The sequence below is a fragment of the Podarcis melisellensis genome (assembly GCF_964234715.1).
Source record: "Podarcis melisellensis genome assembly, chromosome: 18".
Taxonomy (NCBI): Eukaryota; Metazoa; Chordata; class Lepidosauria; order Squamata; family Lacertidae; genus Podarcis; species Podarcis melisellensis.
In genome coordinates, this window is record NC_138536.1 from 12,890,464 (window position 1) to 12,913,705 (window position 23,242).

General features: G+C 54.1%; 2 protein-coding genes and 1 long non-coding RNA gene across 6 annotated transcripts in view; 1 reads left to right on the plus strand and 2 right to left on the minus strand.

Annotated features, from left to right (window-relative positions):
• LOC309361024 overlaps positions 1-17,945 on the plus strand; it is a 215,087-nt gene extending 197,142 nt beyond the window's left edge. The window contains exons 2-3 of the long non-coding RNA XR_014164306.1: positions 16,937-17,259; positions 17,489-17,945. This is a non-coding gene — a long non-coding RNA (uncharacterized lncRNA). The remainder of the gene's footprint in view (positions 1-16,936; positions 17,260-17,488) is intronic.
• On the minus strand, positions 118-11,169 carry DIRAS1 (DIRAS family GTPase 1). Of its 3 annotated transcripts, none has more exons than XM_081895852.1 (2): positions 11,041-11,169; positions 118-793 (listed from the first exon to the last, which is right to left on the minus strand). In XM_081895852.1, exon 2 carries the CDS (start codon positions 780-782, stop codon positions 186-188), a length of 597 nt encoding a protein of 198 aa, XP_081751978.1. In that variant the 5' UTR covers positions 783-793; positions 11,041-11,169; the 3' UTR covers positions 118-185. The 3 variants fall into 3 exon arrangements, with proteins under 3 accessions (XP_081751978.1, XP_081751979.1, XP_081751980.1); XM_081895853.1 differs by having other exon boundaries at positions 11,045-11,153; XM_081895854.1 differs by lacking the exon at positions 11,041-11,169 and adding an exon at positions 2,862-2,981.
• On the minus strand, positions 14,202-22,377 carry SLC39A3 (solute carrier family 39 member 3). 2 transcript variants are annotated; one of them, XM_081895822.1, is made up of 4 exons: positions 22,309-22,360; positions 18,714-18,774; positions 17,965-18,260; positions 14,202-16,817 (listed from the first exon to the last, which is right to left on the minus strand). In XM_081895822.1, the coding sequence occupies exons 3-4, from the start codon at positions 18,169-18,171 to the stop codon at positions 16,068-16,070; spliced, it is 957 nt and encodes a 318-aa protein (XP_081751948.1). In that variant the 5' UTR covers positions 18,172-18,260; positions 18,714-18,774; positions 22,309-22,360; the 3' UTR covers positions 14,202-16,067. The 2 variants fall into 2 exon arrangements, with proteins under 2 accessions (XP_081751948.1, XP_081751947.1); XM_081895821.1 differs by lacking the exon at positions 18,714-18,774 and having other exon boundaries at positions 22,309-22,377.
• Between the last annotated feature and the right edge of the window lie 865 nt (positions 22,378-23,242).

The window sequence follows — 23,242 nt, forward strand, 5'->3', positions numbered from 1 at the left end:
AGTCCCCACGGTGCTAGGAAGAGGTGGTGCAGTGCCCATAGTGCTGCTGGGATATAGTCCAGCTCCCCAAGCGCCACCGAGACGCAGAGCAGCACCTGGATGCCGCCAAGGAGGAGGAGGAGCAGGGAAGGCGGAGCCAAGCGGAGGGGTGGGTGGGTGGGGCTTGGTGGGTGGGCGTGGCCTCCTCACATCAGGCTGCACTTGCCCTTGATTTTGTCTGTCCTCTTCTGCTTGGAGGAGCGCTTGCCGTCAATGTTGAGACTCATGTTGCGCTTCTTCTCCAGGTTGAGCAGCTCCTGGAAGAGCTCCTTGACGTTGTAGTTCATCTTGGCGGAGGTCTCCATGAAGGCGCACTTCCACTCCTTGGCGGTGGCCTCTCCCTCCTGCGTGGGCACCTCGCGCTGCGTCTCGTCGCACTTGTTGCCCACCAGCATGATGGGGATGCTCTCCACGCTGCCCTTGATGTGCACGATCTGCTGGTAGATGGGGCGCAGCTCCTCCAGCGACTGGCGCGAGGTGATGGAGAAGACCAGCACAAAGGCATGGCCCTTGGAGATGGAGAGGCGCTGCATGGCCGGGAACTGGTGGCTGCCCGTCGTGTCGGTGATCTGCAGCGTGCACACGCTCTTGTCGCAGCTGATCACCTGCCGGTACGTGTCCTCAATGGTGGGGATGTACGTGTCGCGAAAGGTGCCCTTCACGAAGCGCAGCACCAGAGAGCTCTTGCCCACGCCCCCCGCGCCAAACACCACCACCCGGTAGTCGTTACTCTGCTCGGGCATCTTGGCAGCACCTGCGCCAGGAGAGAGGAGGAGGGCAGGCAAGGTCAGCTTCAAGGAGCAGAGGCAGCAGGGCATAGCAGTCAGAGCAGGGGGGTTAGCTAGGCGGGGGGGGAGGGACAGGGCACAGGAGTCTGCCAGGCTTGGAAAAGCAGCCAAAATCATAGGGGGTCTTCCAGTCCGACCCCTTGCGATGCAGGAATAATTATTAAAACGAGGAGGCAGGACCATGGGGATATAAATTGCAAATTGCAATAAATAGAATAATGGGATAAATAAGGCTCAGGATATGCTCCCCCCGCAAATTCACAGCCCCAATCTAAGTCCAATGGATCACATTTCTGCATTTCAAGTGTGTAATCCCCTAATAGGTGCATTTTGGGGTAAGCGATCCCCCCTAACAGAACACTGCAATTTCTCACGGGCAGCTGCATGGAGTCAGGGGTTTGGCCAGGACGGATCCTGCCCTACGGAGCAGACCTCTCCTGCTGGCACCATTGCAGGGGGGCGGGGAGAGAAAGAGCCAGCAGCTTGTCTGCCAGAAAAAAAACCAACCTCCCCACAAAAGCCCCACTGACTAATCTCTGGGAGGCGTTTGCAAAAAGAGGGGGGACTTGCCTCCTTGGCAGCTGCTCCTCTTGAAGTGGGGAAGAGGTCCCCATTCATTCCTGCCCCCCCATTTTTTTCTGCCCCCCCCCAAAAAACTGGGTCATTCTCTGGGGTTGACAATGGAGGAGAAGGTGGGGAAGAGCGGAGGGTGGTTCATCATTCCGGCACAAAGCAGGAGCCGTCTTGGCAACATGGAGAAAACCCGCAGTGCAGAATTGGGGGGGGCAGATAGAGAGAGGTGGCTTCTGCCCTCTGGAGGCATCTATCAGGGCACAAGAAGCCCTGATGGGTGTGTGGGTGTGGGTGTGTGTCCCGACCCTGGGAGACACAGTGGGCAGGGGAGCTCACCGCCACAGGAGAAGGCAGGGAGTGTCAGAAAAAGCCTCTTCCTGAATCATGGAGTTGGAAGGAACCCTGCGGGTCATCTAGCCCAACCCCCTGCAATGCAGGAATATGCAGCTGTAGAATGCCACAGGTCCCAGCCTTGGTATGAGGATGTCAGCTGGATTGGGCTACAGAGGCCAAATGCCCCCTGAGAGCCTTGAAGTTGAGATAGACTGCCTCCGGAGCTGGGGGCTCTCCCAAGGGAGCACGCCTAGCCTCTCGCAGGGACTTGAGGGCGGCAGTACTTCTCTCCCCACTTGCAGCTGCCAGCGACCGGCTTTTGGGGATAGACTGCCACTGGGCATGGAGGCTCTGCTGCCACAGCACATCTCCGCAGGGGAGGGTCCGTCACCCGGACCGGGCGAAAGGGACCAGCCCCCTCTTCTCATAGCGGCCCAGCATGGGAAACCCAAAAGCAGGATCCGGGTACGAGAGCCATATCCTGCCTCCGACTGCAGAGCATAGCAGCTGCCAAAAGCCTTGTCCTCTCTAGTTCCTGTCAAGGAAATGGGTGGATGTTGGAGAAAAGAAGGGGAAATGTAAAGGGGAAATGGATTCTCAAATGTGGGAGGTTCAGTGGGATTGTAAAAAAGCAGTTGGCAGAGACTCTTTGGGAAGGATAGGCTTTTTTGCAAAGGGAGTCAAATGCCAGAAACACATCTCCCTGCCCAGGCACTGGCAGGCTTAGTAATAATAATAATAATGAGGAGGAGGGATGCGGGTGGCACTGTGGGTTAAACCACAGAGCCTAGGACTTGCCGATCAGAAGGTCGGTGGTTCAAATCCCCGTGACGGGATGAGCTCCCGTTGCTCAGTCCCTGCTCCTGCCAACCTAGCAGTTCGAAAGCACGTCAAAGTGCAAGTAGATAAATAGGTACCACTCTGGCGGGAAGTAGATAAACAGGTACCACTCTGGCGGGAAGGTAAACGGTGTTTCCGTGAGCTGCTCTGGTTCGCCAGAAGCGGCTTAGTCATTCTGGCCACATGACCCTGAGGCTATACACCGGCTCCCTTGGTCAGTAAAGCGAGATGAGTGCCGCAACCCCAGAGTCAGCCATGACTGGACTTAATGGTCAGGGGTCCCTTTACCTTATTCTTCAAGGGGTGGACGTGGGTGGCACTGTGGTCTAAACCACAGAGTCTAGGGCTTGCTGATTGGAAGGTCGGGGGTTCGAATCCCCGTGACGGGTTGAGCTCCCGTTGCTCAGTCCCAGCTCCTGCCAACCTAGCAGTTCAAAAGCACGTCAAAGTGCAAGTAGATAAATAGGTGGGAAGGTAAACGGCGTTTACGTGCGTTGCTCTGGTTCGCTAGAAGCGGCTTAGTCCTGCTGGCCACATGACCCGGAAGCTAGACACCGGCTCCCTCAGCCAGTAAAGCGAGATGAGCGCCACAACCCCAGAGTCGGCCACGACTGGACCTAATGGTCAGGGGTCCCTTTACAATAATAATAATAATAATAATAATAATAATAATAATAATAATAATAATAATAATGTTGTTATCATGACCATTATTATGCGTACACCACCCGTCATCCACAGATCTCTGGGAGGGTCACAATGGATAGCTCAGTCCGTAGAGCATGAGACTCTTCATCACGGGGTTGTGGGTTCAAGTCCCACATTGGGCAAATGATTACTGCACTGCAGGGGGTTGAACTAGATGACCCTGGGGATCCCTTCAAACGCTACGATTCTATAAAAACCTGGCGCAAGCAGCTCCCGACCAGCACTCCTGCCTCCCACGCCTGCACGGCTATTGTAGGGGCACGGGTGCAAAACCCGTCTAGGCTAACCAGTGCCCTCCACCAGCCTGGATAGTTCAGTTGATTACAGCATGGTGCTGATAATGCCAAGGTTGCGGGTTATGAGGCAGCTGCATATTCCTGCCTTGGACTGCATGACCCTCAATATCATTCTAGCCCTACCCTTCCCACTAGGCCACACTCTCTCCTTTTTCTCCTCTGGTGCTTCGAGCAGAGGCTTGGGTTCGATTCCTGGTGTGAGTGCTCCTCCTCCAAAACAGTTCCCAGGTGGTGTCTCCAGGCAGGGGACGTCTCCTTGAGTCTGAAACCCCGAGAGCTGCTGCTGGCCTGTGTGGGCATCACTGGGCTTCCTGGACCAAGAGCCTGCCTGTGCCAAAGGCAAGCTGTCCTCTCCCGCTCTCAAAATCTGGGCTGCTTTCTCTCCCCATGCCCAGCTGAGCCCTCGGACACCGGATGCCAGCTGTCCTTGGTTGCAGGATCAGGCCTTGGCAGAGGCCGAGCGCAGGCTCGGCTTGGCTGCCCCAGGTGGACATCCCATAATAGGATCAGCATACAGTGCTATTTCTGGACAGAGCTGCCGGGCGGCCATATGGTACCCTGGACACACCAGCAAGAGCAATTGAGTGGAGCTGGTCTTTTGCAATCCTGGTGCCTGAGTGGCTTGCCGCTGTTTGGGGGACCTCTGAGAATTGGAGGCTCAGCTACCCCGCCCCACCCCACCCCCAACTCAAAGCGGCCCCCCTCTTGTCTGCGGCTGCTGAATGCCAGGTTGGCTCGGACTAAGACCCCCTCCTTCGTGATCTGACTGTGACCCATCTGGCCTGGGCATTGGTCTCACCCCACTGTGCCCACCTGGGTCCCGTGTGCAGCATCTGGCGAGACCTGGGGGTCAGGGAGGGGAATTGGCCATGGCCTAGAGGAATTCTCTCCGTGTGTGAGAGTGTCCAGTTTGGGGGAGATCTAGAGGGGGTGTTCCTGGGGCTGGACAGATTTGGGATTGTGCTGCTTTATCGCCCGCCAGTCTCCCTGTCTGAGCTGGCAGAGTCTTGGAGGGGGGTGTGGAGGACCCCAAACTTGACCATCCATGCTGAGGCAACCAGCTCTGGGGGGCTCAGGACTCTGTGGCTGCCATGGGGCTGTGACAACGTCCCGAGCCCAACACGTGTCAGGCCACACGCTGCTCCTTGCTCTCTTGACTAGACAGGGTGATCTGAAAATGGAGAGTGTTGATGCCAGTCCCTCGTCATGGCCAGATTACTTCGTGGAATCATAGAATCATAGAACCATAAAGGTGGAAGGGACCCCTGAGGGTCATCCAGCCGAACCCCCGGCAATGCAGGAAACTCAGCTAAAGCCTCCAGGACAGATGGCCATCCAAGCTCTGCTTAAAAACCTCCAAGGAAGGAGAGTCCACCACCTCCTTTCCATGGTAGAAAAGCTCTTCCTAAGAGAGAGTTCGTCCTGATGTTGAGTCAGAATCTCCCTTCCTGTAATGTGAAGCTATGGGTTCGAGTCCTACCTTCCAGAGCAGGAAAAAAACAAGCTTGCTCCCTCTTCCATAGGACAGCTCCTGAGATACTTGCAGATGGCTTTCCTGTGAGATTTAGGCTGTCAGCACCTTTTCCCCTCCACAGAGGCAGGGGACCTATTAGGAAGGTCCGCCCTCGGAGGCGGATGGATCCAGTGGGATTCCAAACAGCTGAGGGGGGCCATTTCCGGCTGATATGGCTGGTGCTCCTTTCGAAGCCCTGGCCGACCTCTGGAACACCTGAGCGGCTCAGGCTATTGACACGATCGCTCCTGAGCGCCCTCTCCTACTTTGTGGAGCCCGATTGGTCCCCTGGTATACTCCAGAGCTTAGGGCGAGGAAACAAGCTGGGAGACGGCTTGAACACAAGGGGAGGAAGGATGCGAATGAATACAACCGAACACTGGTAAGGGCTCCTTACTGAGCCTACCTAGTAGCAGTGAAGGCAGCAAAGAAAGCCGACTTTGCTGCTCTCATGGCATCCTCATCATGTCGTCTGGGAGAGCTCTTCCGGGTTGTGCGAGGCCTTTTACAGGCTGGCCCAAAGGAGGTGACAGAGCCAGTGGCAACTGGCTGTGACTTGGTTGCAAAGCATTTTGAGGATAAAATTGCTTGCCTCCACCAAGACCTTGACTGCTGTTATAGCCGATGAATCTCATGGGGGTCCAGAGCACAGTCTAGGCCTGTTGTGTTGAACAAGTTTCAGTTTGTAAGGCCTGAGGAGCTTGGATAAGTCAGGGCAACCACTTGCGCTCTGGCCCCTGGCCCCTCTTGGTTGACAGAAACCAGTAGGGAGGGAACAGCTGGCTGGGCCAGGGAGGTGATCAAGGTCTCTTTAGGAGAGGGGATGGTCCCTGCCTGCTTGAAGGAGGCTGAGGTAAAACCACTTCTTAAGAAACCTTCCCTGGATTCAGAAAACCTAACTACCAGTCAGTTGCTCATCTCCCTTTCTTGGGCAAGGTTCCAGAGCAGGTGATCACAGACCAGATCCATGCACTCTTGGAGGAAACGGATTTTCTGGATCCATTTCCATTGGTGCTTAGGCCAGTTTTGGCACAGAAACTGCTTTGGTCACCCTAAAGGTCAAGGACCCCTGACTGTTTAGTCCAGTCATGACCGACTCTGGGATTGCGGCGCTCATCTTGCTTTACTGGATGAGGGAGTCGACGTTTGTCCACAGTTTTTCCGGGTCATGTGACCAGCAGGACTAAGCTGCTTCTGGTGAAACCAGAGCAGTGAACAGAAACACTGTTTACCTTCCCGTCAGAGTGGTACCTATTTATCTACTTGCACTTTGATGTGCTTTCGAACTGCTAGGTTGGCAGCAGCAGGGACCGAGCAATGGGAGCTCATCCCGCCGCGGGGATTCGAACCGCCGACCTTCTGTGCAGCAAGTCCTAGGCTCTGTGGTTTAGACCTCAGTTTCACCCTGCATGATGACATTTGTCAGGAGACAGACGGGGAAATGTGTCCCTCTCAATTCTCCTCAACCTCTCAGCGGCTTTCGATTCCATCAACCAGGGTCTCCTTCTAGGATGGCTGTCTGAGTCTGGGGTGCGTGGGGCTCCTCTGTGGTGGTTCCAGCCCTACTTGGGTGTTACTTGGGAAATGCTTTTCAGCTCTGTGGAACCTTCAATGTGGGGTTTCGCAGGGCTCAATCCTACCCCCCACGTTGTTTAACATCTACATGAAACTGCTGGGTGGGGTTATCTGGAGGTTTGGAGTATGTTGTCAGCAGTATGCTGAGGACACTCAGCTCTTTTTCCCCTTTGCATCTGCAGGTGAGGCAATGGAAGTGCTGGACCAGTGTCTTGCCTCACAGACTGGATGAGAGCCTACAAACTGAAGCTCAGTCCAGATAAGCTGGAGGCGCTGTTAGTGCGGGGTTCCCTAGACCAGATGGGCAGGAGAGTGCCTGCTCTGGGTGGGGTTACACTTCCTCTGAAGGAGCAGGTTCGTAGCCTGGGGGTCCTCCTGGATCCTTTGCTGTCGCTCGAGGCTCAGGTGGCCTCAGTGGCCCAGAGTGCCTTCCATCACCTTCGGCTGGTGGCCCAGCTACACTCCTTTCTGGACAGAGAGAGCCTGCTGTTGTCTATGCTCTGGCAACCTCAAGGTTAGACTACTGCAGTGCATTATACGTAGGGCTTCCTCTGAAGACGGTTCGGAAACTTCAGCTGGTGCAGAATTCAGCAGCCAGGTTGCTGACCGGAGCAAGATGGTTTGAGCATATTACACTGATCCTGGTCTGACTGCACTGGCTACCAACTGGTTTCCAGGCCCAGTTCAAAGTGTTGGTTTTGACCTATAAAGCCTTAAATGACTCAGGATCGCAATAGCTCAAGGGTGCTTTAGCTCAGATTCCTGCATTGCAGGGGGTTAGACTAGATGACCCTTGGGATCCCTTTCAACTCTACAATTCTATGATTCTATGGCTGCCTCTCTCCATATCAACCGACTGGGACCCTAAGATCATCCTCTGAGGCCCTTCTTCATGAGCCTCCTTCCACAAGAGGTCCAGAGAACGGGACCTTTTCTGCAGTGGCTCCCCGTTTGCGGGACGCTCTCCCCAGCGAGGCTCAATTGGCATCTTCATTATAGATCTTTAGGCACTAGACAAAAACATTCCTCTTCTTCCAGGCCTTTGGCTGATTGACATCCGATGCCTTTTTAAATGTGTTGTGGGAGGGGGGATTATTGGTTCATTTTCGTTTTATTATGTATTTTGTGTTCTCACTTTGCATTTTTATGTTGTGAACCCCCCCCCCCCTGGTGATCTTCAGATGAAGCATGGCATACAAACTTCATAAATAATAATAATCTGTGCTATTTTTCTAGAAAAGGAGGTGCTGGAAGACTCGATGAATGCCTCCCTCTGAGCCTGGCAATGGCGCCCCCCTGAGAATTCCAGCTGGAAAAAGCCGCCAGCACCATCATCACAGCAGCCTCATTTTCCACCATGAATTTGCCCAATCCTGTGGGAAGGAGTTCCACAGATTAACTCTGTTCTGTGTCAAGATGGACTTCCTCTTATGTGTCCTTGAGGGGGACTCAAATGCACAACAGTCCTGAGAGGTGGGCACTCTCAGTGCATGAATGTGTGAGTCCAGTGACTTCCCTGCAGTGATATCACCACAGTCCAGCAAGGCAGCCAGATTGAATTTGGGAAGAGGGGGAGCCAGGGGTCTTGGGCTGAACCCCTTCCCTATCTGCCTGGAACACGGCCCAGAAATTTTGGCTGGGTAGCAACAGCTCTGAAAATCAGAATCGCAGAGTTAGAAGGGCCCACCAGGGGTCATCCAGCCCAACCCCTTGCAATGCAGAGATTGCATTGCACCTGTCTGGCAGATGAATGAGAGTCTACCACCTTCCAAAGAAATCTGTTGCAGAGTTTCAGGCTGACAGCCTCTCAGAGGGTGCAGGGAACTTCTGCCTGCAGAGCATCTGCTCTACAACTAAGAAGAGGACCTTCCTGTAAAAATCAGCAATATTCTAGTCCTCTTTGTCCTGCCTAAGGGATGTAGGCAGTGACCAGGGCAGGCTAAGTGGCGTCTGGCTCAGCATTGCCCCAAAAGCTGTGCAGAGTCAGGATCCAAGTGGCGGATTCTGTCCCTTCCTCTACAGGAGGCTTCAGCAAGCAAGGGCTGGTCTACAGGTCCTCTGAGGGGCCCCGGCACCAACTGCGCCCTCCAGGAGTGAGCTGGAATGAAGGTCCCAGAGTTAGTTCTGCAAGCCTTTCTGCCTCTGCTCACTAACTCTTGAGGGGTCCAGCAAGATGATGATGATGATGATGATGATGATGATAATACCTCATCCATTTGGCTGGCTTACCCAGCCATTCTTGGCATGCACTTTCCCGCTGCACAAAAGGGGTGCTGAGATTTGCAGGGCACCCCAGCAGCAGCAGCAGCAGATTGCGCTGCAACGCAAGCAGAAGCACTGCAATGTTTCGGGCCAGATCTTGGACCCCATTCAGCAGCAATTAATTACAGAGCAGGAGTTTCGCTCTCGGCTCTTGAGTGAGGGAGAGCTTTTGCGCCCTCAGAAGCCCCAGAGCTGCGAGAGAGGGAGGCAAGCCAAGAGATCGGCCTCCTGGAAGGGGAAAGGGGGTCTTTAGGCGCTCATTAACACTCTCCCTACCCCCAAGTGGGGACCTGTTGACATAACATTCAGTCACTGTCCCCCTCCCCTCCCCCAGATTAAAAAATCAAGAGCGATTTAAATGCTTCTTGCAGATCCAATTTCTCTTATCCACCTGAATTGCTCCCTGCTCCTTCTGGCTTTGTTGGGATTGTTGTTTGGGAGAACAACAGTGCCTCTGAGCTCAAGCAGAGTGTCTGTATCATCATCTTCTTCTTCTTCTCTGGCTGCTGGGACTGGCAGGCAAAACCTCTGGAGGGTGTCAGGTCAAGGTTAAATGTGGGTGCAAACGCGGCATTTTGCAGCAGAAAAAGGAGGGCCAAAGGATCTGGATGGGTGCTGGGAAACTCTCCCAAGAGGACCCTGTGAAGAATCCGGCACCCTGCAAGGAAAATGCTTCTGGGACAGAGGATAGTGCAAGAGGGGTGTGAAATTGTGGGTGGGAAAAGCGGATAGAGAAATAGGGTTTTCTCCTATTGTAGAGTTGGAAGGGACCCCCAAGAGCCATCTAGTCCAACCCCTGCATTGCAAGGAGGATTTCTTCACATGGGCTGCGGAACTCACTGCCACAAGATTTCATGACAGCCACCAGCTTGAGCAGCCGTGAAAAGAGATCAGGAAAAGTAATGCAGGAGAGGCAGCGGGGGGGGGGTAGGGCTATCAAGGGCTGTCAGCCACAAACTGGTATTGGAAGGTGTGGGAGGGAGAGGGCCATGGGGGGGGTCTCTAGGGGTGGGGCCTGTGGCGAAGAGGAGGCTGACCCAGCCCAGGGTGCCCTTCTTGGAACAGAACCAGCCATGTTCACAGAGGAGAGGCCCAGAAGCAGTCTGCCTCCAAGTCCCACTTGGGATAGCATGGGGGGGGGAGGCCTGCTGCCCCCCTGCCCTCCTGCTCCTATGTGCCTGCCAGGTGACCCTGAGCCAGTCAGAGCAGAGGCTGGGCTTGGTTTCCTCCCAAATCATGAGGACCAGCATCTTACCTGATTCTTTAGGAAGAGGTTCCTCAGCGGCACTTCTCTGTCAGAAATCCCACACAGCCGCTGCTGCCAGTCCGTGCTGGGACACTTGGCAACAAGGCAGCAGCTGCCTTTGTGGCCTCAGATAGCCCCTCTCCTGGCCCTGGTGGGGGCTGCTGTTTGTATCTCCAAGGGTCACCCCATGTCCTTCTCTTGCCCACTCGAAAAATGGAGGCACCCCAAGGGGATAAGCCACACAACCAACACTGGCCGGCAGCCTCCAGGTCCAGGGCGGTTGGAGGGGGAGAGGGGGAGAGCTGTTGAGCCAGATGCGGCCAGGTCTCTCCAAAGAGAACCTCCATGAGCAGGAGCAGCAGCATCTCACTGGGGGAAGAGGGAGCTGCTGCAGCTTCCGCCCCCTTTGCCCCCCTCCCTGGGGGCAGCCGGCTGTCCCTCCTCAGTGGCAGGCAGCTGGGCTATGGGGTGCGGCGTCTTGTGTTTGGGGGTCCTCCCCTTTCTGCAGTGCGCGGAGGGGACCCTTTCCTGCTGCCCCCAAATGGGAGATGTTGCGCTGCTTCTGCTCCCCCCGAATGAGGACATTCAATGGGGGCAATGCAGGTGCCCGAGCCCCCTCCCCACCCTTTTCCTCCAACAGCGCCCCCCCCCCGCTGGCTTGCCTGCATCACTCGCGTCATCCCTCGCAGCCCCCCCAAAATGCATCCGGGGCGCGCAGGGGAGAATATTTTTACGCATCCCCGGGGAGGGGGTCGCTTGCATGCAGATGGGCAGGCGGCTGCGGAGAGGGCGACCCCAGAGGAACCCCCGACCTCCCCCAAATAAAGCCCTCCCCCCAGGCCAGCCCCCCGCTTTGCACCCCCTTACCTGCCTGGCGGGGCTCAGCCTGGACCGGAGCAGCAGCAGCAGCAGCAGCAGCAGCAGCGCGGCCGCCCAGCAGCCATCCGGAGACGCCGCCGCGGAGGAGGAGGAGGAGGAGGAGGAGGCGCGTCACGTGTGAACGTCGCCGATATGGGGCGGGATGGGAGGGGGAGGGCATCGCCTCACGCCCCGCCCCTCGCAGGGCCCCCACCTCGGGGCTTCCATCTCTTCCATCTGTCATGGCTAGTTAGCTCATTAGCTAATTGCGTTTCTCTCCCGCCGCATTGGACTCCGAAGGGGCATCCCTGCAACGACAGCCCTGCCAGGTAGGACAGCGTGCCAACTTGAATAAAATATTGGGCGGGACCAGGTATGCCCCACACTGCATAATCGATCACAAGACACTCCATTTGAATATCAATTATTTTATTGGGGGGACCAAAGGGACCTCGGCCCCCAGGAATTGGCTCCTACGCCCAGGCTGAGAGGCAGCAGCTGGCCCCCAGCGCCACCCCCTGCGGTCCCCCATCTCCAGCACTAACCACTACACCACACTGCCTCTCAACCCCACTTTCGTGCAACTTAGGAAAGGCTTTCAGGGCTGCCTTCGGCTTCCCAGGCAGCCCCAGCTTGCGTCTGGGCCATGCGCAAACTCTGCCCCATTGCTTGGCTCTTCCCTCCACATTTCTTCCCCACAACAGAGCTGCCAGGTGGGCCAGGGTGAGAGGCAGCAACCCGCACCCATGGTCGCAGCCAGGGAGTGTCCGGGCTGAGGAGATGCAGACCCAACCCACCCTTTCCCTTGAATCATAGCATTGTAGAGTTGGAAGGGAGCCCCAAAGGTCATCGAGTCCAGCCCCCGCAAGGCAGGATGTTGCTGGACTAAAACTCCCATCCTTCCTAGACAGCACAGCCAGCAGTCAGGGATGGTGGGAGTTGTAGTTCAAGGGCGCCAGGGTTGAGAGAGGCGGCACCACCCTGCTCTTACTAAAACCCCACTTTTCTGCCATAATTTGGACTCAGTGGGGCTAAAAAAAAACAACTAATGCAAACACTGATAAAACGCAGAAAGCCAAAAACTTAGAACAGGTAAGAGTGAAGAAGGGATTGAGCGGCCACGGAAGAAAACCGTCTCCACCTCCCAGAAGGACAAGGAGGGATCCTGCCTGGTTTCCCTGGGCAAGGAGTTCCAAAGGTGCCTGGGAGCTAGGGAGTTACTGCCGCCAGCCAGTGTGGGCACTTCTGGTGGCCATCTGTCATGGATGCTTTAGCTGAGATTCCTGCATTCCACAGGGTTGGACTAGATGACCCTGGGGGGACCCTTTCAAATTCTACAATTCTATGGTGCTTCTGCCAGACTCTCAGCCCAACCAAACCCCCAAATTCTGGGCTTAAAAGATGCCACTGTGACGTACAAGGCGGGGCCTTCTGCCCTACTCCCCTTTCCCCCTTGCAGTAACCATTGGGCGGCAATGCCTTCCCAAACTGGAGAGGCAGAAGCCAGACTCTGGGGATACACTGTACCTCTTTGCAGAATTCCTCCCAGAGCGACGGGTGGCTGGGTGACTCATGCAGCCAATTAATTAATATCTGGGATTGTTATTAATATAGCAGCCAGCTGCGGGGAGCAACAGGGAGCCCCTCCCTGCAAGAGGCAGAGGACAAGGCGGCCCACTGGTCTGAGCAAAGCCCCCTGCGGGACACCTGTCTTGCTCAGCAGGCAAGGGCTGCTGGAGGCACCAGGCCCATGCTTCGCACTGGCGGGGGGGGTGTGTGTGTGTCAACAGCTCTGGAATCCAAGCGGGGAGTGGGCAAGGAGCCAGACTTGTGTGTGCGCAAGGAACACCTGCAACCTTCCAGCTGTTGGGCTGTGCTGCCCCCATTGCCCCTGACTGTGCCGTCTGCTGGGGATGGAGGGAGATGGGGGTGGGCCCTGCAATCTCTGGGTGCCCCTGCTTCCCGCTGCCTCGCAGGGTTGTTGTTCGCAGTTCCACTAAAAAGGTTATCGGGATGAAGGTTTACTTCAGAGAAAGTGTCACTGGTGAGAACCGGCTCCAGCAGATGAACGAAGATTTGACAGAGGCTCTTCCTATGCTCTGATGGAGCCTTCAGGCCCAAAGGCAGCCCATCTGGATTCCCGAGTTCTTAGGGGAGCCGGATGAGACTCCAGAGGCCCCCTCAAGAAAAAAGGAAGGGGTGCAGCTCTGTCCGACAGTCACTTCCACAGGGGGCGGCTCAGAATTCACGACCCCCCACAAAAACTGCAGGACCCCATAAATTTAGGGTAAATTTCGCTTTCTATTGTGCTCAAGATGCTGTTGTGGTGCCTCTAAACAACCCCCACTTTTTATGCATTTTGTGGTATAAATTTAACACTTTTTGAAATCACTTTGCACATGCATTGTTGGGGAGCTCAGTAACTTCCAGGTGAAACCCGGTAGCTTTTCAACCAGGCCGCAAATGCTCCCGTTTATTTTTCTGGCCCCACTTTTTTGCTGCAGAACTGGACCATTTAAGCCCATGCAATAATGGGGTCATGTTTGGGGGGAGCAGGTTGGAGTCTGGACAGTCCAGTGTAAATCCACCGCTGGTGCACTTATTCCTGCCCCAACAACATCTTGCAGGAAATCGCCCTGCAAAGAAGAATGCAAACCTCTCCAGAGGAATTTTGGTTTGGGAGTTTTATACATGCAAAAATGGGCCTGGAACAGAGTACAGCCCCCCCCAATAAACAGAGCCAGAGAAAAGTGGCAAAATTTGAAAGGTGTTTTATTTAAAGAGTGGGTGAATAAAAGGCTGGTGACTGTTATTATCATTTTTTAGCACAGTGGAGATTACAGTGAATTATTAAAATAAAATAAAAACCCTGCCTCCAGAGCAGAATGCAAAAATATCACATGTGCACAATTGCCTCTGTGCTAAATTCAAAGTCCTGGTGGGGGGAAAGGATGTGGATTTAAATGGAAAAGCAGCATCAACGTGTTCTGCTCACAAGCAGGTAACTTTCCCAGCATTGAAGCCCCAGAGTCCAAGGCTCCCTCTCTCACCACACCCAAGGAAGGCCAGGGAGGCACTTGGACCCCCTGCAAAACGTGGCCCTGGGCAGCATATCCTCTGCAGAAAGTGCACAGCCAAGCTAAGTCAACACAGGATACCTGCAGACCCAGACCCCTAAGAAAAAGAGAGAGATCTGCCAGAGATATGGCCGCTCTTTCATTTGGTGGGACCAAAGGACAGTGCAAGCTTCCGGGTCATACCAGCCTCTTTCGTCAGGTGGCAAAAAGCCCCAGCGCAATGTTGTTTTGACAAGACAGCTCTGCCGGATCCTTTTGGGTCAGCAAGAAGGGGGCTGGCAGCTGAGGACAGCTCCCTTTCCCACTGCAGAAACTGAAGGGTGGGCACAGGAGAAGAGTGAGGCCTCGACACATGCCAGCTGCTACTTCTGAGCCTCGTGTTCGAGTCTCTGCCCCGACATGAATCAAAGCCAAAACTCTGGTGCCAGAGCTGGGGGTGGGAAGCAGTGGCAGGAAGACTGAGACCCCCCCTCGCCTCCTGCATGTCCTTCCACCCTGAAAGTGGTGCAGGAAAGAGTCTGCATGCCAGCTCCTCTTTTGTGCTCCAGGGATCCATTAGCCCATCCAAGCCTCTGGACTCAGCAGCCGAAAGGCCTCCCCTCCCTCTCTCTCTCTCTCTCTCTCTCTCTCTCTCTCTCTCTCTCTCTCTCTCTCTCTCTCTCTCTCTCTCTCTCTGGCTTCAGACCCCAGATGAACAAATAAATGAAAGGAACAGCAATGGCAACTTTCCTCCTTGCAGCCCACAAGGGTTTAGGATACATGTGGGCCCTAGCAAACCGGCTTTCCACCTTTTTGGGGTACAGCCCTGCTCCACAACCCCTTCCCCTTCAAGGAGAGCGTTAGAAATACAAGGAGGCAGAGAATTTGGGCGCCAGGAGGAGATTTCTGTCTGTGCTGCAAATTAGGAAAGTGCATGGCGCCCCGGGAGCAGCAGGTCCCCTCGACTGGGAAGAAGGAAGGAGAGGCTCAGGTGTCACCTGCGTACTCAGGCGCAAAGAGGGCGAGGAGAAGAAGCCGGAAGGAGAAAGCAGGAGGAGGCTCCAAGTGGGGTTGGGGTCTAGGGGGTTGGCTTTGGCCAGGTGGGTATCAAAGGAAGATGAAAAAGGAGAGACAGAGACTGTGGATTTGGGCTCCCTGGCAAATCTGCTCAAAGCAAAAGAGAAGGAATAAATGAGCCCTTTGAAGAGAGGGGAAAGTGAACCTTTTGCAAGGAGAGAGACTGCGAATTTTGGCTTCCTGGCAGCCAGTGAGCTTTGGCTGGGCCAGATCACCAGCCAACCATTGGCAAAAGCCCACAAGGGGATCTCCTCCCTGCACCCCCTAAGAAACCCAACGACCGTCCCAGCGGGATTTTGCGTCCACAAGAGCAAAATATGTGGGGAAACTGCACAGACCTGGAGGGAAACTCTGTGCAGCCAGGTCTCCCCTCTTGCCGCCACAATCCTCACCTCCCAGAAAAGAAGGGGGGAGCCAGAGGGGGGAAAGATGCCCTTTCTGTGCCCTTGACCCTGAAGAGGCGCCACAGATTAGCTGGCTGCCAAGAGCTTTGCCAGGAGGGCAGAAAAAGGAGCGGACACTGATCAGCCCCCAGGTCCTGTTGTGGCTCTGCCACCTTCCGTGGCCTTTGCCCCCTTGCTCCTGACTGGTTCGTGCCTTGCAGGAGAGGGGTTGCCCAGGGTCTGGGGAGGAGAAAGGCATGAGTGCCAAGCTGCCTCAGGGACTCGGCTCTCCCTGAGAGCGAGGGGAGCTGAGCAGGGCAGTGCCATGTCCCATCTTGGTCCCCCTGGTCCGGAGTGTGTGTGTCTAAGGGGGCAGCGGGAAGCGTCCCGTTTCTGCATCCGGCCTCGAGGCCACGGAGCCTACGCCACATCATGCTGTGCAGAACTCTTTGGCGTGGCTTGGGACGTGGCTGAGGGTGGCAGCGGTGGGGAAGAGCTTCCCCGCCTAGAGGCCACGGCGTCACCACTTGAAGAAGACGAGGGTGGCCATGACGGCGTAGCCCAGGACGAGGAAGAGCACCTTGAGGAGGCGGCTGCTCTTGTCCTCCAGCTCCTTGGCCAGGATCTCAAAGAAGGTGACAAAGACGAAGGTGCCGCTGGCAATGCCCTGCAGGAGCACCGAGGCCACGCTGGAGGCCACGCTGTGGCGGCTCTCGATGCCCATCCCGATGACGATGCCCAGCGGGATCATGAGGCTGACGGCGCCCGCCAGCTTGGCCGCCTCGCGCAGGGTGAGGCCCGTCTTGGTCATGGTGATGCCCAGCGCCACAGCCACCAGCGTTTCATGGATGGCCACGCCCAGGAAGAGATTCATGACCTTGTGCCCCTCCTCCTGCAGGCCCAGCGCCAGCCCCTCGAAGATGGAGTGGGCTGAGAGGGCAAAGACCAGGCTGAAGAGGCGCAGCGGAGTCGAGCGCGAGAGTTCGTGGACGTTGAGGCCGCACTGGCTGGAGCTGTGGCTGGTCGAGCTGCCCTGATGGTAGTGGTGGCGCTTGGAGGGCGGCTCCAGGAAGGGGCTCTCGAACTCAGAGTCGCTGCCCGCATCCGAGCCGGCATTGAAGGTCTCCAGGTCAATGAAGGACGGCTGCTCCTTGCGCACCGTCAGCACCAGCTGCTCTACAAAGACTGTCATGAAGAAGCCCAGCAGCATGATGGTCTCAGCCAGAGGGTAGTCGGTCACTACGTTGCCCACCTTGAGCACCTCCGCCAGCTGCCGAGGGAAGAGAAGAGGCTGTGAAGCAGCGGAACTCCCTGCCACAAGGGAGAGGCAGCATAGAATTCTAGAGTTGGAAGGGAAACCTGAGGGTCATCCGGCCAACCCCCTGCAAGGCAAGGATCTTTTGCCCCACATGGGACTCAAACCCACAACCCTGAGATTAAGAGTCTCATGGTCTGCAGACTGAGCCAATTGTCTGCTGTCTCCCCAAATATCCCCTCTGCCCAGCTCACTGGAGATCAGCTTGGCTGGATCAGGCCAATGGCACCCTAGACCTGGGGGTCACCTACGAGCGCCTGGGGAGCCTGCAAAGGAAAGCCCCTCCCTCTCCTTTGCCCACCACAGCCAAGCAATATGGAAAGGTCAAGTGTCTCTCGGCTGCAGGGAAACTCGCATCCTGGTCTCCCAGGAGGAGTTTCTCAGACCCGCTAACAAGGTGGGAACCAAAAAAAATTCCTTCCAGTAGCACCTTAAAGATCAACTAAGTTAGTTCTTGGTATGAGCTTTCGTGTGCATGCACACTTCTTCAGATAACAGATAGGTATCTGAAGAAGTGTGCATGCACACGAAAGCTCATACCAAGAACTAACTTAGTTGGTCTTTAAGGTGCTACTGGAAGGAATTTTTTTGACTATGGCAGACCAACACAGCTACCTATCTGTAAGGTGGGAACCGTTATAGGAACAAACCCCCAGGATCATCCCTCGGCATCCTCAGCGGGGACTAGCGCCTTCTTTCCCAGCCAGGAGAGGGGAGGAGGGTCTCAGGGCCGCCTTGGTGGCAGCAGCACAAATGGCCACCAAATGCGATGGCTTTAAAAGAAGATTGGCCAAGGCCTGCCCACTCCATGGCCCCCAGAAGGCTGCGTAGAAGGGGAGGCGGCCCTTGGGAACCCCCCTCACACTCACGTTCACAGCAGTGGCTGCTGGGTTGTGTTGATCCTGCCCTCCACAAACGGACAGGGAGGGAAGCCCAGATTGAGGAAAGTTATTTATTCAAAGGTAGAGTGCCTCTGAATAGGGGGGCTCCATTCCATGGCCATACAGATCCGGGATGGGGAAACCTCAGGCTCCGGGAGGCTCAACGTGGCCCTCAAGGTCCTCTCCACATGGCATCGCCCCCCCCCCGATTTGTGCCCCACCTTTTCTCGCACAGCCGGCAGCAGGGCGTTGAAGCAGGTGCCCAGGAAGACGCCGCCTCCGAAGGAGTTGCAGACGGAGATGATGCGCTGGGAGCGCTCTGCCTTCTCACCGTCGGTGGCAATGAAGCGGACAGGCAGCAAGGACCCCCCCAGCATCAGCACAAAGACCCCCACCAGGGACAGCACCTTGGTCACCAGGAGATTCATGGTGGCGTGGTGCCCGGGGGCATCTGTTAGGAGGGTGCCAGGGGCTCCGGGCGGCAGGTGTAGGGGGCGGCCGCCAAACCCATGGAGCTCTGCAAGGGGGGATGAGAGAAAAACATGGGATTGAAACAACTTGGAAGTGAGACTGTGGAACTGACTGCCACAGGAGGAAGGCCACCATCCTGGATGGCTTTAAAAGAAAACGGGACACATTCCTTTGTTAATGCTGGAGGGTTTCAAATTTTACTATTCTGTTGCTGGGGCAACACAGTCAGATGGGTGGCATAAAATAATAATAATAATAATAATAATAATAATAATAATAATAATAATAATAATATAAAAGGGAGGAGGAGGGGGTTCTGGAGGGCTCCTAGCCAGGAGGTTTATGACCTGCATCTACAGTCAGAGGCACCAATGCTTCTGAATCAGAGTTGCTGGAAACTGCAGGAAGGGAGAGTTGCTCTTGTGTTCGAATCCTGCTTGTGTGTTTCCCTTTTGGGAGAGGGATAATTCAGCGGTTTAATTTTCACTGTGGTTTATACCTTGTTAGCAGCTCTGAGAAACTCCTTTTTCTGGAGAGAAGGAACCAGGATGCAGGTTTTCCTGCAGCAACAAAACAGATCCTTTCTATAAATAGACAAATGATTACTCATGACTATTACAGCGGTGCCTCAGTTTTTGAACGTAGGTTGTTCTGGAAGACCATTCCGAGTTCTGAAATGTTCGAAAACCGAAAACTCAATAGCTAACAGCTAGGCCTCAGGATCTTGCACTCAGTGGAAGCCGCTTGGCATGTTCAACTTCCAAGGTGTGTTCGAAAACCGAAGCATTTACAGTTATACCTTGGGTTGCGAATGTGATCCATGTGGGAGGCACGTTCGCAACCCGCAGCGTAAAGTGCCGCATCTGTGCACATGCGTGACGCGATTCTGCGCTTCTGCACATGCGTGTGACGTCATTTTCTGCTTCTGCGCACGCGCCAAACCTGGAAGTAACCCGTTCCGGTACTTCCCGTTCCGCCAGGTTCGGCGCAGTCCGCAACCAAAAATGCACAACCTGCCGTGTTCGTAACCTGAGGTATGACTGTACTTCTGGGTTTATGGCATTCAAAAACCGAAATGTTCGTCAACGGAGATGTTTGAAAACCGAGATACCACTGGATGATGATGATGATGATGATGATTATTAAAATTTGTACACCTCCCTAGATCCACTTCACAACATCACATTTCAGTATAAGAAACACAAAGGACAATAAAAATAAGAAGAAAAACAACCTAATAACCCCCATACTGCTACTAAACTCTTGTTTATGTAAAATACTTTAAAGCAGACTTTTGGGGCATGCTGCCCTCAAGACACAGGAAAAACACACCAGCAGTAAAATATTTGCCCAGGTTCAATTCAGCTCAATGCACCAGTTGCAACAGTAAGAACTCGATCAGTTAGTATGGCAGCACCTAGACGTCAGAACTCCCTGCCTCTTGAGACCAGGCAGGCATCTTCCCATTTAGTCCAGCCTGTTCGGATGCTTGGAAAGGTGGGGGGGGGGGGAATCGGAATCCGTTTTAGTACTTGAAAGAAAGCTTTGTTTCATTTAAAGCTTGCGTATTTTTCTTGATTTTTCGGCGTTATTATTTTCTAAACTGCTTTGAGGTTTGTTTGTTTTTAACTATCAAGATGTGTATATATTTGACTAAATAAATAAGCAATTTTATAAAAATTGGGATCTGATAAAGGGCAGTATATAAATTGAAATTATTATTATTATTATTATTATTATTATTATTATTATTATTATTATTACACCTTCAAGGCCAACCCCACAAAGAATAGATTGCGATACTCTATCTAGGGTGTAATTCAAGAGAACACCAATAACACTAATATTTAGAAAAGCAGAGAATCACTTGGCGCTCTAAGAAGACTTAAGAGCACATTCACATGCCTTCCCCCTTGCAGAAGTATGCTGGGAATTGTAGTTAGTTTGTTAAGGGTGCTAGGAAATGCAGCTCTGTGAAGAGAAACTACAGCTCCCAAGAATCTTTGGCAAGGGGGATTTCATGCTTTGAAGGCATGGAGCGGATCTATGCTCACAAATGCATTTCATTGTTATTCCTGGGTTTCTCCTTCCTTGGAGGTCTTGAATAATAATAATAATTTATTTATACCCTGCCCACCCCAGCCAGAGCCGGGCTCAGGGCGGCTAACACTAGTAAAATTACAGTAAAAACCTAAAAGGAAAAAAAACCTAATTTAAAATACAGGTTAAAACGCAATTTAAAACGTAGCCTCGTTTTAAAAGTAGCTCATAGATCAAAACCATAAGGGGAGGGAAACAGAAGGGTCAGACTGAGTCCAAACCAAAGGCCAGGCGGAACAGCTCTGTTTTGCAGGCCCTGCAGAACCCTGGCCTCATGAGGCAGAGCGTTCCACCAGATCGGGGTCAGTACTGAAAAGGCCCTGGCCCTAGTTGAGACCAATCTAAATTTAAATAGTTTGGGCAGCCCCCTCAGGGATCCTTGATCTGTGATCCCTGCCTTGCAGGCAGCTGGGCTTGGATGCCCTTTGGCTGACCCTCCCAACCCTACAATTCTATGATTCATTGGAGGTTTTTCAGCAGAATTTGGATGGACTTCTGTTGGGAATACTTTAGCCACGTGATTCCTGCATTGCAGAGGAGGTTGCATAGGATGATCCTTGGGGGAGCCTGTTGCAGGAATTTATGTATAGGTTTGGGGGGAGGGGTTGCCCCTCCAGCAGATATTACGCACATGCAACCCACTACCAAAATCAGCACAATCGCTTTTGGGACTTTTGTGATTTGTCCCCACAAAACACTTTATCACAGTTTCTTCCTATCTATTCAAAGGGCCTTTGCTGCGTGATACCAAATGTAACAATTCACTGATAAATGTAGCTATGTACTGGCTCACTGGGAAAACTTTAGAAATTCATACAGACATGTGAGCTCAGCTCCTCAGCAGCTGCTCTGCCTGAGTGATAATCCCTGGCATCCTGATACCTGAGTGCCAGACAGGTAGCCATTCCAGAAATACCAAACCCAGATGAAGACAAAAGGGTGTGATTAACTTGGCTAGGGAAACAGAGAAATGTAAATATCTCTTTTGTTCCACTTGATGGGTGTTTGGTGGAGGGCAAGGGGAACCATGGGGCAGGGTCCAGGATACTCAGATTACTGCCGCCAGACCTCCCCTTTCATAATGTAACCGTGATGTAGTTTGGGGGGTGTAACATGGGGATTAGCAGCTAATAAAAGTTTGGGTGCTCTTTTGTTTGGGGCTTCCATCTTGTTCCACCTGGTGGCAGGTGGGAGTCCTGTTGCGACAGACTTCAATCAAGACCAAGCCTTCTGGCTCCTTTTTTGCTCTGCTATTCCTGGCTGGTGTCCTTGTTTTTTTGTCCAAGGGAGCCCTCAGATTTCTCCGTTAACAGTCCAAATCCAGGATCCTACAATTCACTGGCAGTTTTTAAGCAGAGTTGGGATGGCCACATGTTGGGGATCCCTGTGTTGCAGGGGTCAGACTGGGTGCCATTATTATTATTATTATTAAGTTATGCCCCGGATAGAGTACCACAACCTGCTCTTCATGCCCTTGAAGACAGTTCAAAGATGATGATGATGATGAAGTTCTGACCCCTCCAAACCACACAAGCTGGCAAGCTCTCTCTCTCTCTCTCTCTCTCTCTCTCTCTCTCTCTCTCCCTCCCTCTCCTTTGTTGGAGGCTGTTCAGCAGAGGTCCGTCTGCTGGCAATCCTGCCTCCCTGCGACTGCTTTGTGCCCAAGTGGGGGCTGGACTAGATGGCCCCTGGCGGCCCTTCGATTGCACAACCCTATGCAATAGCCTGCTATTATGACGATTATCACTGCTGTTCTTCTTCTTCTTCCTCCTCCTCCTCCTCCTCCTCTCATGACCCACACCCCGACGGCGCATCCCTGGCTGCAGTTGGGCAAAGCCATTTGCAGACCCAAGCGGCTAGTCCTCATGGAGTTGGCGACGGGGAGGAGCCCCGCCCCCTGGCGCCCAGGCCCCGCCCCCTCCGGCAGTCCTGGGCGCCGGGCCCCCGGGGGGTGCGGGAGCCCCCTCTCCTCTTCCTCCCCGCCCCCTCCTCACCTGCGCGGCCGCTTCCCGTCCTTCCTCCTTCCGCCCCTTTCGCCCCTCGCCCGCCTGCCTTGGCAACCGCGGCGAAGCGACGCCTATTGGCTGCCACTGACGTCATGGCGGCGCCCGTTGGCTGAGCAGCCCGCCCGTCCGCTGTGGACCCCGCCCCTTAGGCGGGCCTTTCCCTCCTTCCCTCTCGCCCCGCCCTCCCACAGTCGCCTTTCTGCTGTGCAGCAAGTAAGGGAGTCCTCCAACCTTCAGGGAAGTGGCTGTGGCTGCCGAATGGCGGCCGGTGCGAAACAGCGGCCGCGACATGCCTGGTTCCGGCAACTTTTGCGTGTGGCTGAAGCGGCGGCCGATTGACCTCGGGTTCAGGAAAGTGGTCGACCCACTAACGGAACACAGCGAAGAAGGGTTTTACGGTCAACCCACGAGAAATATATAGGAAAAAGGGTTCCTATACGGAGAGCTGTCAAATTAGCGCCTCCTTATTTACGGAAGGCTTTTAGGGGATGCCCCTCTCGAAGGGGTCGGGGAAGGCGGGAGGGGGGCGTGTGGTGCTTGTGCAATACTTTACAATGAAGGGGGGGGCTTCCTGCTATACTAAGATTCCTAGGAATATCTACAGTATTTGTTTGTTTGAATATATATGTTTTATATTAATTTATAGTCTGTTCTGACCAGGAGCCATGAGATAAATAAAACCTCCAGGTCAATAGGCAGTCTGTTGTTGTTTAGTCGTGTCCGCCTCTTCGTGGACCGCCAGGCCCTCCTGTCTTTCCCTGCCTCCCGCAGTTTGGTCAGACTCATGCTGGTAGCTTCGAGAACACTGTCCCACCATCTCGTCCTCTGCCATCCCCTTCTCCTTGTGCCCTCCATCTTTCCCAGCATCAGGGTCTTTTCCAGGGAGTCTTCTCTTCTCATGAGGTGGCCAAAGTCTTGGAGC

Excerpts from the sequence above, each read along its gene's own strand:
- DIRAS1 (XM_081895852.1), bottom strand. The coding sequence starts at position 782 with ATGCCCGAGCAGAGTAACGACTACCGGGTGGTGGTGTTTGGCGCGGGG.
- SLC39A3 (XM_081895821.1), bottom strand. The coding sequence starts at position 18,171 with ATGAATCTCCTGGTGACCAAGGTGCTGTCCCTGGTGGGGGTCTTTGTG. Across the intron at positions 16,818-17,964 it reads TGCCGGCTGTGCGAGAAAAG|CTGGCGGAGGTGCTCAAGGT; the intron begins GTGGGGCACAAA and ends TTCCCTCGGCAG.